Here is an 18,903-nt window from a genome sequence, read left to right on the forward strand (position 1 = left end):
TTATCTGATTCTAAATGTTATACTTAAACAGATTTGTTAGAGCATGCTTAGTCTTTTCTTTTTGGGTTGTCTTATCTGTTTATTATACAATAAAAAGAGTTGTTGCTGAGACTCATGATTCAACCCCTCCTGATGTATATTATTTCACTGAACCATAGCTCTTTTCCCTATTACAAATGCAGCTCTAAATTTGTTAGAGCTTGCCTATGCTTACCTTGTGTGTTTCCACCCTTTTCTTATGATATCCTAAATAAAAATAATGTTTAAAAAGAAAGGAAAATATATTCTAATTATATACAATGGGCCAGAACAACAGAGTTGCACCAAAGGTGCACATTAGGTGAGGATCTGGCTATATCAGCAAGATGATGTAAACAGGCTGTGGAGTGAATTCTAAAAGAAGAGAGAGGAAAGCAGTCATTTACGTTGCCAAAGTCTGACTATGACTTACACAAAGGTGAGTACATGAACCTGGTACAGAGGGCAAGTCTGGCCATAGCAAATAAACTGTAAAGTCAAATTCTGTCCTGGCAGAGGAATGGTGCAGAATAATTGACTATAACTCTTATAACATTCACAATACCGAGGGAGATGCCAGCATTCTGCTTCATTAACCACTCATTTTGATTTTTTTTTTTGTTGTGGGTTTGTTTTTTTGTTTTTTAATTCTAGCAATTTTCTCTTCTTTGCAATTATACTCAGAGTTTAAATCCCTCTACATGAATTATAACTTTCTTTTTGAGGGAGAGACAGGCCACATAAGATAGAAACACACTCTTCTCTGAAGCCAGAACCTGAAGGGAAAGAGCTTGAGTGGCAACTCTGGACTAATTAAAAGAATATCTTTACCTTGCTCCCACAATGAGCTGGTTCCTGTTGGCATCCAGTGCAAGCTGAGAAAAGTCCTGCACACCTGGATAGGTGAAATTCGACACCCAGGGCTTCAAATCTGCAATGAAAATGAGAAAGCAGAAAACAATAAGGCTGCTCTAGAAGAAGAGAGTTCACCCGGACATCCACTAATGGATTTCCTACCACGTTATCTGTCAGGGGAAGGCTAATTAATAATCTATTTAAAGGGTTTCTATTTACTCTGATTCTCCACAGAACATGCAAAAGAAAAACCCCGCACATAAACACAGGGCTGTCTCAGCAGTTATTTTCACATCCAGGATGGAGTGTCAGCATTGGTTTCGGAGACAACAGCAGCTCTATTTTACTTCTGTTAAAGCAGGGGAACCATCTCCAGTGCCAGGGTTAAGCGGTGTAAAGCACAGGACCACCTGCCGTGACACCTCCACAGCCTTCCCTTCCGTGCCAAGCAACGGGAAACTGCTGCCCTCCAGAAAGGGATGGTGGGGTCAACTAAAAACCAAGTTAGCATAGACGTGATCTGTACTCAAGATCTGGCTGCTCCAAGGACAAGTTTAACCTTCTCTTTCAGAGTTCAGGTTCTCTTCTAGGTTTCACTTTACCTAACATCTGGGATCCCTGTCAATTAAATCTTTCCTTGATTTAGATGTGGGGAGCCATCACAGCATTTTTGTGGCTGAGAGATTGCACAAGCTTGAGACTGGCTCTATCAACTAGCTTGGATTTGCCAATCTAGGCAATTGTCCAAACTACAATCACACAGGTTAAATGAAAAGCAATAGATTGGGCTACACTATGCCCATGGAGACAAAGATCTTCCAGAAGCTACGTATATTAACACAATATCTCTTGAGAGATCTATGGCAGATAGTCCTGGTGTAATAAAAAATACACCCGTTTTTTTTTTTTAAAAGTGGAATTATTATTTTTAGAGTACTCTCAGGCATGATGCTAAGGCATTCACACAATCCCAGCTTTCAACAGTTACCAGCTTTGACCTTGTATGTCTCACAGATCACAGAATTTCAGCCTCCCACTTTACACCTTTACTGCACAAAATAACGGGATAGATTAATATGTATCTCCCAGAAGGCCATCCAGCTTTACAGTGAAGAATTCTCTTGGGAATTTATTCCAACTGTTAACTGCTATGGCTGTTAAATACATGGAGAATACCAAGTATCTGAGGGAGCAAGGCACAAATGACAGCAAATCAGTACATCTGTAATCCCTCTGTGACCTGTTGACAAGTAACCTGCTGCATTCAAGGACTGGATGTTGGAGATCCAGGAGGCTCAACATGAAAGGTAATATCTTCTGGCCTCGAGCCAACAGGATACCAGTACACAGACCAATGACTTGATGACTCATAACAATAATGACGCAGTCCAGACCGGTTCAAAAGAGCTCTCAAAAATCGTGCTCCATTGTCCTTTTATATCGCCAATGACAAACTGAGAAGTCTCACTGAAGGCCATCAGGTTTTAGTGTTTTGTTGTAGGCATTAGTTTCGCTTTCCCCAGGGGCGAGATGACAGTGCTGATGAGGAATCTCATTTAGGTCTTTGGCACCTTGGCTTGCTTTGTAGGGTTACAGAAATGCAACGGTTTTGACGTAAGAATAGTTGTTGAGCAATTTCTCCCTCCAGGGATGGGTGAAACCTAATCAAGCCCTTCAGTTATCAAAACCCTAAGAAAAAAACATATAAAAGTCCTTATATTCTACTTGTCCTGCTTCTCTTTCCAAAGCACAACCTTGTCACGAAGCTTCTGCTTCTGCCCTGAACACCGCCATGTTTTCTAACGTCCCCTAAGTTCCCTCACCATGGAGCTGAACATCATCAGGCCTAGTCCCATGCCTCACCTAACTGGACACTGCCAGGGCCTCTCTGACAATGAGTCCTCCACCCTCTCAATCTAAAAACCCTGTCACCAGGAGCTGGAGGCTTCCAGCCCTTCTCAGCATTCCTGTCACACTGCGGAACCACACACGGCACATGTCCCTCCTCTGCTCTTCAATGAAAAGGCATGAGTTAAGGAATAATTCAGCCCATCTAACTTTCTAGCATCTCCACCTCCTACACTCCTCTAGGACCCTTAATGATGTACCAGCACCAGGGAGGCACCGCAGTTTCACCCCTGGCATTCTCCTACCTAATGGGGCTCTGTCTTCTTTTCCTGTAGCTCTTTAGCTGCAGAGACATTTCTGAGCCAAGCAGCAGAACCAGCAACAATAACACCTTTCAGGCAAGTTAGCTGCCTGACATGTGCTGCAGATCTCCTGGCACTTCTGTTGGCTGATGGGGGTGGGATTAGGGGATTGCTATATAATGATGATACCTTTTAAGAATCCTGCTTTTAGGCCATAATTTCTCTTGTCATTTTACCTCCTCTCCTACTGACTCTTTCCTACTAACTAAACCACTATTACAGGGCAGTGGCAGGAAGAATATTTCTTCATCTGCTGCTCTAAGCAAAAGCTTCACTCATCAGTTCTTCCTTTTAATGGCAAGCTCTGATAAATTACAGGTTAAAAAAAAAAAAATTTTAAAAAATTAAAGGCAGTAGGTGGCTTGAATCTTTCCATGTTGGCTGAAATGTCAATCAAGCCCAAGAAATAACAGGCACTGTCTTGATTTCTATTACTACTGCAGGTGGTACAACTTATAAAGAAACCCTTCCCGGTTATTAAATTAAAGGCTGCAAGGCATGCATCCTCATAGCAAAATTAAGCTTTTATAGGCATGTAGTTGGAGATTATTAAACCCAGCACGGTCCCAACTACCAATGTCTAAACGTGAGTTGTCAGAATTAATGCCAAATAGCACATTTTCCTTCCTAACCTTCTTTCTTCTTGCTAAGAGGGAAAGGATAAAGTGGAATGGAAGTGTGAGCAAGAGTTAGGACATGGGTCTTTTTTCATTCGATACATTCAAATCTACTGCTGAGGCCACAGTCATCCCTAAGGACAGTTCCAGCCTTTCATTTTGAAACTAGTTCAGTTCTCCAAGGTAAGTGCTGCCCTGAGTCTACCCCATATTAGCTGAAGTTTACACATATGGACCCAATGAACTCCAGCATTTCTTTGTATTTGACCTTTCTCAGAAGGCTGATTTTTCCAGTGCTGACTCTTTAATTTGGCTGGAAACTTTGAGTGCTGGGGCATGTTTACATTTGCAAAAGTATCTGTTTAAAAACAGTATGAAAAATTAGAAACCAAGGCCCTGGCTTTGCATGTCGGCAGCAGGAGCCGGAAAGAAAGGAATCACACAGCTTAGGGGCAAAACCTTCATCAAGGCCTCCTTTGTGCTCCTCATCTCTAATCATTTCCAGGGGGTTAAAGATCCATGCTCTCATTTCCTTCACATGAGGACCAATGAACAAAAGTTTAATAGTTTCCAACACCATCTATCGCCAGACATCTGATTCAGAGCCTCTAAAGCTCTGCAAGTCCCTCCACAGCTCAAGGTGGTTCAGGTAACCAGCTGCAGAGGCAGCAAAGCTTCGCAGGAAATGTAAGTCTGCCAACACAGCTGTGCTCAGGCTTTTGTGCATGCACGAGACAAGGTGAAAAGAGGCCCTCTGCCATTTCAGAGGGTGGTCCCTGCAGCCTGCACGCTGCTCTGCACCGGCTTCCTGAGAGCACAGTGCTGCAAGGAGGATTACTCAGCTGCACAAAGGACGATGTGCCAAATGGCAGGAGCCGGGTTTAAGGCCCTGATCCAGCGGCCCTTCAAATCATTGGCAGTTTTCCACTGAGCTTGATGGGGTTTGGATCAGCTTCTAAAGATGTGGTAAACCTGGTAATACTTGAGCCTTCATCTTCTCAAAACCAGCTGCTCCCCACCTCACTCTTACCCTGTGTGTTTTGGAGGAAAGAAGTGTGTAAAACTGAGTTGAGACTTCTCTGTCTGAGGGACATCATTTACGGCTTCAGCTCACTCGAGCCCACTGGCAGCCCCAACTCCAGCAGGCTGGAACAGCTTTGTGCAGCCAGCACACACCACGCAAGAGCAGAGAGGTTAAATGCCCATGCCTTGAAAGTGAAAAGCTATCGCTCAGTGCAGGGAGCACGGCTAACCGCTGTGTTATCCAAGGACATCTCTTCCGGAGTAATTCTCAGAGTGGATTTCCTAGTCTGGAGCAAAAGAAGCTAAACTAAACAGGACGAATAATTCTTTTTTTTGTTCAAAACAAGGGTATATTCAAAGATTCCATTAAAAGACCTTAAGGGAGGAAAATTGGGAATAAGAAGGAGCTTCAGGGACACCATTCCAGAAAATACAAACTAAACCACATACATTACACAAAGTCCCTGTAAAATAAGCTGATTCAACAGTAAAGGCTTGTGCAACGAAGTAGAGCATACACGTAACACTCAAGGCCTGCCAAACTCAATGGGAATAAATAAATACCTGTTCTGCAGATATTCAGACCTACTTTTGTGCAGTGTTAACTTGGCGACACATTGAGTGCTTCTCTTATTCCCTTGTTATGATCTCTAATAAGTTCTCTTAACTCAGCCTACTCATTCATGGTGTGTTTCATTACTGAGTAATTAACCATTCATGGGGAGGCACAGATGACCGCCATGACTTCTGAACTGTAAAATCTCCTCTCCTTCTGGTTTGCTTCAGCCCTGGCACAGAGCAAACTGTGTCTAGTGACTGGTAGATACTCCAGTTTGCAAGTACTCAACCACTTAAATCTTTTTCAGGCAGCCCAATAGCTTGGAGGACTCTCAGTGCTGGATCGCAACAATGACCAAGAGATGCAAAACACTTCGCATAAGGTAAGGCCTCAGGCTGTCTTCTTGGTATACACTGACGAAATGTCCCCTTTCCAGAATCAGATCTATTAATACCATCTCAGACCATCCTCTGCTTCAATCATTCCCGTATTCAGAGCATTCTTCATGAAGCAGACAATTGCCTGCTAAGTCTGAGGCCACAGTTTCTCTTCTGTGTGGGCCACTGACCAGAATCCATCAGAGACAAAGCAAAGAAGGCTGTACCCAGACATCAGAAGGCCAATGACTACCCATGCTACTACCTTTCTTCTCAAATGTAGTAAGTGTGGACACGTCCAAGGATGTACAGAAGCTAAGGTCTACTTACAGTGTTATCTTTATTAGACTGACAATGAATCATTTTTTAATATCAGCCTCATTTTAAATTTTAGCTCTCTGTTGTAGGTCACACCACAGGTTAGTCATTGGAAAATAACTTTCACTCCTACTCCACGCCGAGATGCAAAAGTAGCCTCCACAACACAAAACCACTCCACAATTCGGTAAATTTATTAGGGGAAGGAGAAATCTTCTGCTGTGCGGGCAAAGCTGAGCAAACAAATGTGTCAGCACTCAGAGCTCAGCTTTACTCATGAGGCCTAAAAGCTCAAGCTGGCTTTACCCCAAAAGTCCTCCTACACACACATATCACCCTGCTGTCTTGTCTTCCCATCACCACCTCCACCTCATTACTGGTATTCTCTCTTTCTTTAACCTGATCCATTGAATACTTTAATTGTACATTAAATATGTCCTATCCCAACTGCTGCACTTTCTAACTTCATTGCCTTCTTAAATCTTTCATCTCCACTCACAGTTGTGAGGACTCAGAAGGCTGTTGGCAGAGTACACCTCTTTCTATAAAATGGGCCAAACCAGCAGTTTTCTTCTTTCTCCTCTCAATGCCCAAATCCAACTCAGACGTTCTTCCAGCTGTATCATTTTCATAGCTTCACTCAGTTTACCCCTCTGACCCCACATTCACCTCCCCTCCCACTCCTGCTTTCTTTTCTAGCAGTCCTCACCTTACAGCCATGTTTCTACCTCATTTCCTGTGCACTCAATCAATTCTTCCCATCTTGGCCAACTACGAAACTCCTCCTCAGATGAGAGAAACAATGAGCCAACCCATGAGTGTCCTGAGAGTCACTGTGATAGCTGCTTGCAGTAAGCCACCCCCTTTCAATGAGATCCAAGAACCGAAAGAATTGCTAATGACCCTCTCCGGCCTGTCCAAGAACATGGGGATAAGAGATAACTGGAAGAAGGAAGAATAAGACTTTTTCTCTCTTGTTATCATGAAAGAGGGAACAGTGCCATCTCTCAGCTACCAAGGAAGGGAAGAAGACATAAGAAAAAGCTCTGTTTTTTACTACCCTGGTAAAAACAAACAAATAAAAAACACAAAAAACCCTCACAACACAAACATCGAACAAGGAACCAAAGACTTAGGTCGTACCTTCAAAGCGTCACAAGAATCACAATAATCATAGTAACCTAGACATGTTATCATTTAAAGTTATGTCAAATCTAGGTGATTTTGCGCCTCTCCCATCACTGTCTACGGCTCCTCCTTGAACTAATCTTGCTGAGCTTCATCCATCCCAAGAGAGAAATGACATCTGGAGATGTAGGCAATGTGGTCCTAAGTGCCCAGTGGCAATGACACTGGAGTCCTCTGTGTCTTGGGCAAATCATGAAACTATTTAGTGTCTCAGGGCTTCCACATGTTAAATAAGTTTAGGGATACTGGAGAGTGCATCAAGGCCTCATTATCTGTAAAGCATGCGATGCACAGGAGGCACTAACTGTTGCTGATGCATACCGAGCATCTTGACTCTGTTTCATAAATTTTAATCATTTCTTCAAAACAAGTGTTGCTAAATTGTTTCAGTATGGAGAAAAAAGAACTTAGTCCAAATGTAATTTTTGCAAAAGTACAATTATGACTGCTTATTTACTTTTTTATTATTAATGTGGAGCAGCTGGCAAAACACACCAGTATATGGGGAAGAATCGAGGGATTCAATCCCAGATGAAGAAAACACCAGACAATAAGCACGAACTAGCGCTCACTCCCAGTATGGAACAGTGTACTGTTAAGTTGTCCTGGGGCTCCCCCAAGGAAGGAGAACAAAGGACTGTGAGTCACATTCCCAGTACTGCACATTTCTATAGTTCTTCAGCATTTCTGTTCCAGAGAGGTCAGCCTTGGCCCATTCTCTGTTTCACTTGGGTTCCTATTTGCACATGGTGAAGGGCAGGCAGAAGCTAAACCAAGACCTGCCCCAGGGAAGATCCAGGAGGCTTCCACTCGATGAGTCCCGAGGCCTTAGGCTGGGGGACTGGGAAAGAAGTCATGTAACATGAGAGACACTCTTCCCTCTTCAGCACAGCTCCTGTTGCTCAGACCCTCACAAGATCTCAAACCCCAACTAACACAGAACCATAGAATTATAGAATCATTAAGGTTGGAAAAGACCTTTCAGATTATCGAGTCCAACCATAAACCTAACACCGCCAAATCCACCACTAAACCATGTCCCTACGTGCTACACATCTACACATCTTTTAAATACCTCCAGGGATGGTGACTCAACATACAGCACTACAGATCCTCACTGGCAATGGCCAATCAAGAGCAACAGGACATCACACAGTGCTGCAAGAGTGTAGCGTACAGGTGCACATCCATGAGTTCCATTTGCCACACTTGGATTGACAGGACCAAAGGTGTGTGTCTACACAGCACAGGACTGTTTCCTCAGCAGGCTACCCACTGGTGCAAGTACTCCCCTAAAGCTGCCTCCCCTCCTCAATAACCTTCCTCCAAAATCTTGCCAGCTACCCCACATGGCACTGCACGATGTCACACAGCCATAGCCCTGTGCCCCACCACCACCTTCTGAAACACGGCTGACCAGTGCCACACACAGCTGGGAAACCCAGAGTTTGTTTGTTTTCTTAAGGACACTGCAGAGTGTTCAAGTATTAGGATCCATTGTTTACTGAGACAAGCCCTGCAGCTGTCACACAATCTCCCTTGCTGAGGAAGATAAGGTGAGTGCTCATGCATCACTTGCAGCTTCCTACAACATTCTGATCAGTATAATCCCTTTTTTCAGACAGGAAAGCAAGCTGCATCTTGGCTCTACAGCCTCTGCAGTCTGATGGAAAAAAACGCTTCTTTCTCATTGTTCAAGATCCATATTTGGAGGCATTTTTTTTAATTATTATTCTTACAGTTACGTGTCTACACCAGCCACTTGTGCCAGCAGAGACAGTGGAAGATCCAGGACAACTGGTTTCACTAGCGAGAATGCAGGAGGGAACAGAGAAATCATGGCTGAACTCTCTGTGAGTTTCATCTGCAGGTACCCAGACCTGCCACAGAAGCAGATGCATCTGGTTTTGATGAACATCTGAAACAGAAGGTGACCCTCTTCACTGGCTCACCAGAAACTGAACTGGAGACTCCAAGTCAAACACACAGCTTTTCAGCCAGCCAGGCCTATGAGGACTCCCGTGGACAAAGGTCCCACCATGAGTCAGTTACACCAATGAACTGGAGCACAGGCTGTAAAATCCTGAAAGACTTTTGAAATGAACTTGTTCTCATAAAGATCAGTGGTTTTAAATTGGAATTTGGCTAATAATAGAAAAGGATTATCAAAGACCACATTTCACCCATGACCTCGACCTCTTTTATTAATGTGTTGTAAAACAGAGTAATCCCCATGTATAAAACACTAATCTGAATTTTGCAGCTCAAGCACTTCCATTAAAACACATTCTAAAGATCGTCCAATGTTATAAAAAGGAAAGAATGGATGATCTATGAAGTCAGAGCTTTTTAAGTCAAAGCACAGGAGTTCCTTCAGGATTTTACCTCCACCTCCCAAGGCTAGAAGTGATCATGAAAATCTCTAACCCAGTCTAGTGTGCACTGCAGATCACAGACCTCTATCCAGCTAATCCTATACTAAGCCCAAGAACATGTTAGATTTCATAACCACTTCATTCAACCATGTTAGAACAACTTGGCCAGCTGGACCTATGGTAGCAGAACTTGCTAGAAACAATATGATATGCTGGGATTCCCAATTACAGACTTGATGTTTCAGTGCTGTGCACTTTGACTGTGGCCTAGCTCAGCACACAAGCTTACGCTTGGTTTCAAGTACACAATCCCATTGACTTCAAGGTAAGTACATATTAAGTGCTTGACTGAGCCGAGACTGTTCGCGGCTTTCCAGGGTGAACCCCGCATGATTAAACAATAATATTTCTTATGAGATTGCTGGTAGTAAAGTGAACTTTATCAAAGCATAATGACACCCTTTAATGGAAGGTTTTAGGAGAATGTGATATATTAACACTCATCAGAAGCAGACGTGCTAAATAAATGAGGTCTGCCATACCACTGGTTCACAAACTTACTCAGTTAGGGAACTAAGTAAACTTCAAAATTGAGAATGAAATCTCCATAAGGCATGTCTTTGTTTGCACTGAACTACAGAAAAAGAAGAAAAGCAGTTGGCTTTGCTTTCCACCCTGTTTCCTTTCTCTGAGATGCTGCCTGGGATCTGAAGAGACAGCCCACTTCTATGTCCTACATCCAGCCACTGTTCCAAAGAAAGGACCACGCACATGCTGATGTTACCTGCTGCTGTCAGCCCCAGTTACACCAGCAGTACCTCTGGAAAATAGAAACAAGCTACTCTACTGTTGACCAGAGCTTTTCATGGCCTTGGCCCACGCATATTGTGCTGGTGACCTAAGTACTTGTTCCTACACATTGTGAGTCCACATCACTCAGTCCTGGTGCTGAGCATACGTTGCCCCTCATCACCACCACCACTCATGGTCAGAGGCTGCTCCTTCACCTGAGCTATCATACCTCTTTAAATTTTTACCTTCCTTCACTCCAATATGTAAGAGTTACTCAATCACTTTGCTTCCTGAAGCTTCACCATAAAGTCTTCCTTTTCTCTCCTGCTTGTCACTATTCGCTCTGTCCGAAGCATTTTGTGAATGAACAGCACTCTTCCAAGACACTTTTTCTTTTTGAAGCCCCAAGGAACAGAACGCTGAACAATTTTTTCAATCAAATATTACTGTGATTATTTGCTAAGTGTCTTGGACACCATTAATAGGAAAGTGTCAAAGAACTAGCATCATTATTGTTATAATTATTATTATGGAATGAAAAATACATTGACAGCTCCTTTGTGTAATTTTCAGAAGTTTTGCCTGAGAGCAAATTAATTCTCTAACCACTGTATATTTATGACTTTATTCGTCATAATTTTCAAACAAATTCTATATCAACCCTAAGGAAGAAAATATCAGCTTCATTTGCCACAGTTCCATTTTTCAAGATTAACAAGAAAATTGCCACAAGGCTTTCTTAATAGAAACAAAACCTATACTGAAATGCACTGAAGGTCAAATATTCTGTAGCACCCATAAGATGCCACCACTTTCCAGTCAACACTTCATCACCAGTTCATGTCTGGGCTCCCTGTGTGGCAATCCAAGGGCAGCAAGGCTATGAGCTAGAAGGCAATTCTCCCACAATGTATTTTGCCTTCCCTTTGACATTTAGGCAGATATATGTCTCATACTTTGCATCACAATCTTCACCCTTTGTTAACTAAAATTTCAGTTTGGATTGTCAAAATCTCACTTGTTCAAGAAAACTGTAAATCTTTGTCAGAATTTCCTAAGGGGCTTTCCTAGTTGGCTTTCAGAGTTGATGGATGCTAATGTGCTTTTTGCCATCAATATACGGTAAAGTGAATAATGTATTAGTGACCAATTCAACAATAGTGAGGGTGTTTGGTAAAATGTCAAGAACCTTCAAAAGAAATAAATCATACCCTATTATCCTTCAGCCCACAAAGTTAAAACAGTTTTTGCTTTCAATACAACAAGCGAACACTTAACTGCTCCCCACAGATTTCAGTGTTTGAAGCTGGCCACATTTCAATAAAATGTTGTTTAAAGGAAGAAAATATTGAGAAAATATATGGCAGGCTGCATTCAAGCAACCTGAATCATATTCATCGGGTAGGAGGTAATAATTACAGACAGTCTGAAGTGAAAACCCAGTTTATACACTCCAAACTAATTCATTTTGAAAACCTGAAGCAACAGACAGAGCAACTTGTTGCGTCCAGGAGAGACTGAGGATTAGACAATGGGTCAAATGCTGCACACTGAGGACTCACACCAGCTGTCATGATATAGTCCACACAGCTGAGATTTGCAGTCCTGAGAAGATCTGGGATATGAGCTTTTTAAGCAAGTCTGCCTCTCTCCTGTGCTTCAGCATGGGATCAGCTGAGCTGGTTTTGTGGATGAAGATAGGCTGCAATAATTAAAGCAGGGACAAACGTTTTCTGATTCTGTGATTCTGTGATTCTGTGAAACGATGTTCTTCCAGCTTACACTACCTGCCATGGCCCAGGGGAGAAAGCTCTAGCAGACAGAACAGCGAAGGACCTGGGAAGTCTATCATACTTTTTCCTGAGCATAGCGATTTAATGGATAAACTAATGAGAAATAAATAATGGTAGAAACTGCAAGTGGAAACCTGTCTACAACTCATTTCCAGTCAAGTTGTGAACATGCAAGTGATTCGTACAACACAGGTGAGTTTGCAAACTTTTAAGCACTTCCTTGGTAAACACGCAGAAACACGCACTCTGCACCCATTACAAACACACACGCCTGTCAGTCATTGCTCTGACTTTCGAAATAATGAATCATACATAGTGTTGCCATAGCAGAAGATGTTCTGGCTTTCCCAAGAGACATGTTACAAAGGCACTCCAAATGTCTTTAATGAACAGCAAAGGTGTTTTTTGTCTAAGAAAGAGCAATGAAGGATACTGCTAAGAACCAGGACAGTATGGCAAGGGCACAGCCCAGCTGCAAATGCAGGGACTAATCTATTGCTTATAAAATACATATGGGAAAGACAAGAAAGATGAGCATGACTGACAGGAACTAGAAACAGTTTCTTCAGTGTTTGGCTTACCAGAGTGGTCTATTGTGGATCTGTGCTGGCATGACATACTGTTCGGTGAAACAGGACTTTTACGCATGTGTACATGTGTGTATGAATAAAAAAGGATGCACTAAGAATATATCCGACTTGTTTCACTAGTTTATTAACTCATTGAAAAACAAACAAGCATTCGAGATCCTTAATGTAGCTATCCGCTCACAACCCAAGAGCTAATAAGACACCAGAAACAGGCTCCTGGGAAGTCAAAGATCATTTTCTTATTGATCTGACAAGGGAAATCAAACTTTAACTGGATTTGCTATAAGCACAGAGTAGAACAATCTAATTATGAGAAGCCCAAACTGGGTACATTATTATTGTTGGTGAACTGTACAATGAGCATTATGTATAAGCCCCAGGGAAACTGGGGCGCTGTTGTGTTAGTTTGGTACTGTGCAAACACACAGGACAGTGCTCACAGCACAAATTCCTAACCTGTCCCTCATGATCCCTATGTAGTCTGATAGGATAAATCACTCATCTCATAGCCCCTTCCCAGAACACATCTTTGCTGGCAGTGCAAACTTTATCCAAATAAGCATATTTAGGACCTGAATTTATGTCCCTTGACTTGTCTAGACCATTTTTTCTAGGTCACAAGTAATGGCAGGTGGTTTGGGGAATGGAATCTGTAAAGAAACAGGCATTTCTTCAGTTCCAAACAGAGCTAAAGAAAAGGTATTTTGCATGTGTAGCCTCCTTTCTGCTTAAATGAGTAGGTCATGTACTGTATTCTGTCCTTCTTGCCCCTCTCACGGAAATACAAAGAGATATCAGTTCAAACAGATGGCTGACTAGCGTGGATGAGATACAATAAGCAAGCTGAAGAAGTGTGGATTGGATGATCGGGTAGTGAGGTGGACTGTGAACTGCCTGAAGGAAAGAAGCCAGAGAGTCGTGGTCAATGGGGCAGAGTCCAGTTGGAGGCCTGTATCTAGTGCAGTGCCTCAAGGGTCAGTACTGGGACCAGTACGATTCAATATATTCATCAATGACTCAGATGAGGGAATAGAGTGCACTGTCAGCAAGTCTGCTGATGACACTAAGCTGGGAGGAGTGGCTGACACGCCAGAAGGCTGTGCTGCCATCCAGAGACCTGGACAGCCTGGACAGCTGGGCGGGGAAAAATTTAATGAAATATAACAAGGGAAAGTGTAGAGTCTTGCATCTGGGGAGGAGCAACCCCAGGTTCCTGTATAAGTTGGGGAATGACCTATTAGAGAACAGCATAGGGGAAAGGGACCTGGCGGTTCTGGTGGACAACAGGATGACCATGAGCCAGCACTGTGCCCTTGTGGCCAGGAAGGCCAGTGGTACCTGGGGTGTATTAGAAGGTGAGTGGTCAGTAGGTCCAGAGAGGTTCTCCTGCCCCTCTACTCTGTCCTGGTCAGACCACACCTGGAAGGAATATTGTGTCCAGTTCTGGGCCCCTCAGTTCAAGAAGGACAGGGAACTGCTGGAGAGGGTCCAGCGCAGAGCAACGAAAATTATTAAGGGAGTGAAGCATCTCCCTTATGAGGAAAGGCTGAGGGAGCTGGGTCTCTTTAGCTTGGAGAAGAGGACACTGAGTGGTGACCTCATTAATGTTTATAAATATGTAAAGGGTGAGTGTCACGAGGATGGAGCCAGGCTCTACTCAGTAACAACCAATGGTAAGGGGCAATGGGTACAAACTGGAACACAGGAGGTTCCACTTAAATATGAGAAGAAACTTCTTCTCAGTGAGGGTGACAGACACTGGAACAGGCTGCCCAGGGAGGTTGGGGAGTCTCCTACTCTGGAGACATTCAAAACCCACCTGGACACATTCCTGTGTGACCTCATCTAGCTGTTCCTGCTCTAGCAGGGGGATTGGACTGGATGATATTTCAAGGTCCCTTCCAACCCCTAACATTCTGTGATTCTGTGATTCTGTGAAGCAAGAGATAAGACATAGAAAATACATAATTTCTCAGGAAATAATTTAAAAGTAGACAGAAAGGAGTTTTGCTTGGATTATTCCATGATAAGGATATTATCCAGCCAACTGGATGTTAGGAATATCGTAATTTGGAGGAAAAGTACAATACAAAGAGGGGCTGAGCACAAGCAAGATGCAACTGATGACTGGAGAACAATAAACATGTTACGATACCCCATGTGTCTTGAGATGAGAAGCCCAGCTAGCAAGGCTATGAACAAGAAGCTATTCAACCCCTTCATAACACAAATTGTTTTGTTAATCTGTTCATTCTGGCAGTAAATTAATGTATCCTGTATGAGTGATTGGTCTGGGGCCTTATTTATTATTACTGCCCATCTACTGAAAATGGTTGGTGTAACATAATCCTCTCCATGGCTGCTGCTGGGGCCATTTTCAGTCATTGGCTTGTCATTCCTGTTGTATCATGGGTGGTGATCCATGGGACAATGCATTTGGAGACCCACAGAAAGCCCATGAGCCACAATGTTCAGCAGAGACATCTCCGGGCAATTAGAACAGCACCTAAGGTGCAGCTTCCCCTGCTTGTCTCCCCTTGCAGCCTAAACCTGCTTGTGCTGGCATCCCAGCAAGGTACAGCTTTAAGGTAAATAATATTACGAAATGAGATGTATTTTGGAGATTTGAGCCCTCTTTCATAGAACTTGAATATTATGTGCAGTAGAAATAAGGTGCCTCTAATTTTATTCCTCTGTATTTTCCAGATGAGTTTTGCAGCAGAAAATATAGCATTAAACTGTATCATGAACAACCATGAGGAAACAGGTGCTGAGAAAAAACCAAAACTTTGAATCTAACTTGGGTTTAAGAGACCCAAATGATAATCTAGGTAATTTTCTTGATGTGCCTGCAATTTCAATCTTTATTTCTTTTGTATAATTGTGAAGTTCTAATTAACTCACACCAGTTTTTGCCCTCTATCATTAAAGAGAAGAAGGGAACAAAAACAGTGAAAGGGGAGGAGAGATTATTTTTTTCTGTGAAAAATTCATGCCTGATTAAAACAAAGCAAACTGGCAGACAATGAGTGTGTTGACATAGCCATCACTTCTGCAGAGAGCACGCATATTGAGTGCCAAAAAATGTCCACCAATTCCTCAACATGAGGAATTAGGGCTCTAATATTCCCTGCAGAATGACTGATCTCAGTGTTGGATCCTGCTAAACCACCCTCTGTAAACTCAAAGTTTGGTGCTCCTGGCTAATAGAAAGAGCACACATTTTTCTCTTTTCTGCACCTATAACATCCTCATGGTTGTATTATCTATTTAAATATCCAACTGAGCTACAACACATTTTTAAGCACACAGGTTTCTCCTTTCAGCCCTCCGCAGTCAAACAGATGGTTAGACTTACTTGGCAAATAAAATCAAGGTTTATTTACTCATTCCACTGGAGCAAGGTTAGAGCCAGTGCCATATCATGTAGGCTTAAAGATTTTGCTAATTTATTTTAATCCACTTAAACCTTTAAAGCACAGATAATGGAAAACAGACAAGAAATCTCTTACACTTTCCAAATCAAGAGACAAGAGTTTCCTCCTGTGTGAAGAAGAGTAAAGCTCTCTAGAAGAACCCTGAAAGGTCAGCAAGGAAGCCTTTGACTACTTTCTTCCTGGAAACCCTACCTCAAAGGTCACAAAACCACAACTAAATTGCCTCTAGCAGAGAACCTAACGAGAGACACATTGCAAGGTACTTAATTGCCTTCAGCGAAGAATGTAACTGGAGATGCATTGCAAAGCCTTAAATGGAAACCAAAATCAATATTTCAACATTTAGGAGGAAACCGTTTTTAGCAAGGAGATTCAGCAGCTGATGATGAGCTTAACACACCAGTCTGGGCTGAACACAGAAAAAAATAGTGGTACCAATATAATGATCAAACTGTTGTGTGGATAAGTGGACAGACTGGGCAGACAGCAACTTAGGAGCACACGTACACTCATGGAAAATCCAACTGGGATAAGGACAGCAGAAATTCCGTGTTCCATAAGAACAGTTAAAGGATTGCCCACACTTGGCAGGATGCTGCAGCACAAAGGCCCCCTCTCACTTCCCTAAGATCTTGTCAAATTAAATGCCCAGATGAAAGACAGAAAAACTACTAGCAGAGGTGATAAATACACAACAAAACCAAAACAAAACAAGCAACAAAGATCAGACACTCCCTGCAATTATAAAACAATTTACTTCTCTTGCATTCAAGTATGTTCAAATTCTCTTATCACTTTTCACTTAATAAGTGTCTGGATCCAGCCAGCCAGGTGAGGTATATAAGCATTACTGATTCCAGGTAGAGAAATGGAAACTGAAACAGAGTTTCAGTGTGGCACAAGATTACAAGGACCCTGTAGCAGAATTGAAAATCGGGATTCTTAGACCAGTAGTACCAAAACTGCCAGAATTAAGTGACTGCTGTGAAACCCCAGAGTTAAAACACTGTAAAGCATCAAAGGGAATATGATTCATCAGGCCACTTGCAGTGGCCTGTGGATCGCAGGTATAAGGAAAACAGCACAGACTAAACCATCATCCATAACACCACCAGGAAGGACTTCAAAATGGATCATCCTACTGGAACTTGAAACAGGAATAGAAGCTCTTACCTTCAAAAGCAATTGTGGGGTGCTCTTTCCTGACACATTGCTGATATTCAACTTCAGAGTATTCAAGTACATTCTGTGATGCCGAGAGATGAAAAGCAAGAAGAAAAAGGCTTGGCAATGACAGGGAGATGGCCTTTAATCTTGAAACAACCATGACTGAAGGGCGGTTGCAGATCTAGCTTCCAAGGTAGGCCCAGGGAGGATACCTGAAATACAAATAATTCCACTTTGAGATAGACGAATGCTCATCCAGAGTGCGTAACATAGGTAGAGAAGGGTGGAGGTTCCCCTTCCATACCAATCCCACTTGTGCTAAATATTCAGCATAATATTCCACAAACAGCACCTAACAAAAAACTACACAATTTACAACTGTATTTGGGCTTCTAATTTCAAGCAGAATGGAAGTGCACAGCTCCTTAAATATACATCTCTGTGTAGCTTTGGGGTATATGTCCTTATACAGTAGCCGGTGTGCAATGGCCAGTGCTGACAACACGAAAGCTCAAATACTCCAGACGTAAATGTGTTCCCCAGTGTGGACACCTCCCTCCTCAGTTTCCTGATGTGTGTGTTTAAACGTCATGCTACATTCGACAGATCGCTAAGGAAAGGCCAACATCAGTCATCACCGAAACACATGTGCAATTAATACTGTTCTAATAGGAGATTTATACATTTTAGCACTGCTGTTTTAAATGTCTTGAAACAAGAAAAGCCAATTAAAAGGTGTTGCTAGGAAAGTGCTAATTAAGGTAACATAAAAATTAAAACTTCTTAATGGGGAGAATGGTGAGAAGTGAGTCAATTGCCTGCATTGCCATGGGATGCTGTAGCTTCCAGTCACAAGAGCCAAGGAGGAGGAGCCCTCACTTTCCAGCCTAGGAGAGGGGAAAGTCATGGCTTTCCTACGTGAGCAGGTTTTAACAACAGTTCCAGAAAAGATATAGCTCTAAAAACTCCCCTGGGTCAACCAGGCCTGAGGCAGGAGATGGAGGATTAATTAGCCCACGCCACCAGCTCCCCAAGATGCTGCTGCAGCTTAGGAAAATATGTGTCGCCAAATTTAATCTTACTGATGTGCATATGTAACTTTGTTCAATTATTGCAAACACGTGTTTTCAAACAAATGGAGTCTCCTAGCCTTAAATCTTATCTAGCGATAAAGCTGATTCTGACTGAATTCACTCATAATGAGACTTTCAAATCCTGCGGGTGTAGTGATTCATAAAGGTAGCATAACAGTCAACACCTGCAGAGCCCAATACCCATTTTTCAGAGTCTCCAAAGCACCTTCAGTGAGCTGAAGTGGTCAGGCTGGTGGCTGATAACGTGAGGCACTGAAACACAATCACAGGCTTGTGGTATGGAGTGAACTCCAAATATAGGGGACAACATCGCAACATCAAGAAGCTGGAAAAAGTTCGCAAATGTTTTTGGGGATCACAGAAGCAACAAGAGGCTGCTTACAGCAGCAATGGGAGACAGCTGGCTTGAAAGATGGATCCTATGTTTTATTCTTATCTGCATTTCTCTGTGATTTTAAACACTGGCATAAAGATTAGTTGCCAGTGCATC

At 42.6% G+C, this 18,903-nt stretch overlaps 1 protein-coding gene across 1 annotated transcript in view; it reads right to left on the reverse strand.

Moving 5' to 3' along the window:
- The window catches only part of SEMA5B (semaphorin 5B), a gene marked incomplete at both ends in the record, with an annotated part of 132,848 nt that extends 115,369 nt beyond the window's left edge, over window positions 1-17,479 (reverse strand). Inside the window, 2 exons of the mRNA XM_082056325.1 lie at window positions 850-949; window positions 17,326-17,479. Coding sequence (XP_081912451.1) covers window positions 850-949; window positions 17,326-17,479 — 254 coding nt within the window. The remainder of the gene's footprint in view (window positions 1-849; window positions 950-17,325) is intronic.
- Between the last annotated feature and the right edge of the window lie 1,424 nt (window positions 17,480-18,903).

Source organism: Streptopelia decaocto, assembly GCF_964273445.1.
Source record: "Streptopelia decaocto genome assembly, chromosome: 6".
Lineage (NCBI taxonomy): Eukaryota > Metazoa > Chordata > Aves > Columbiformes > Columbidae > Streptopelia > Streptopelia decaocto.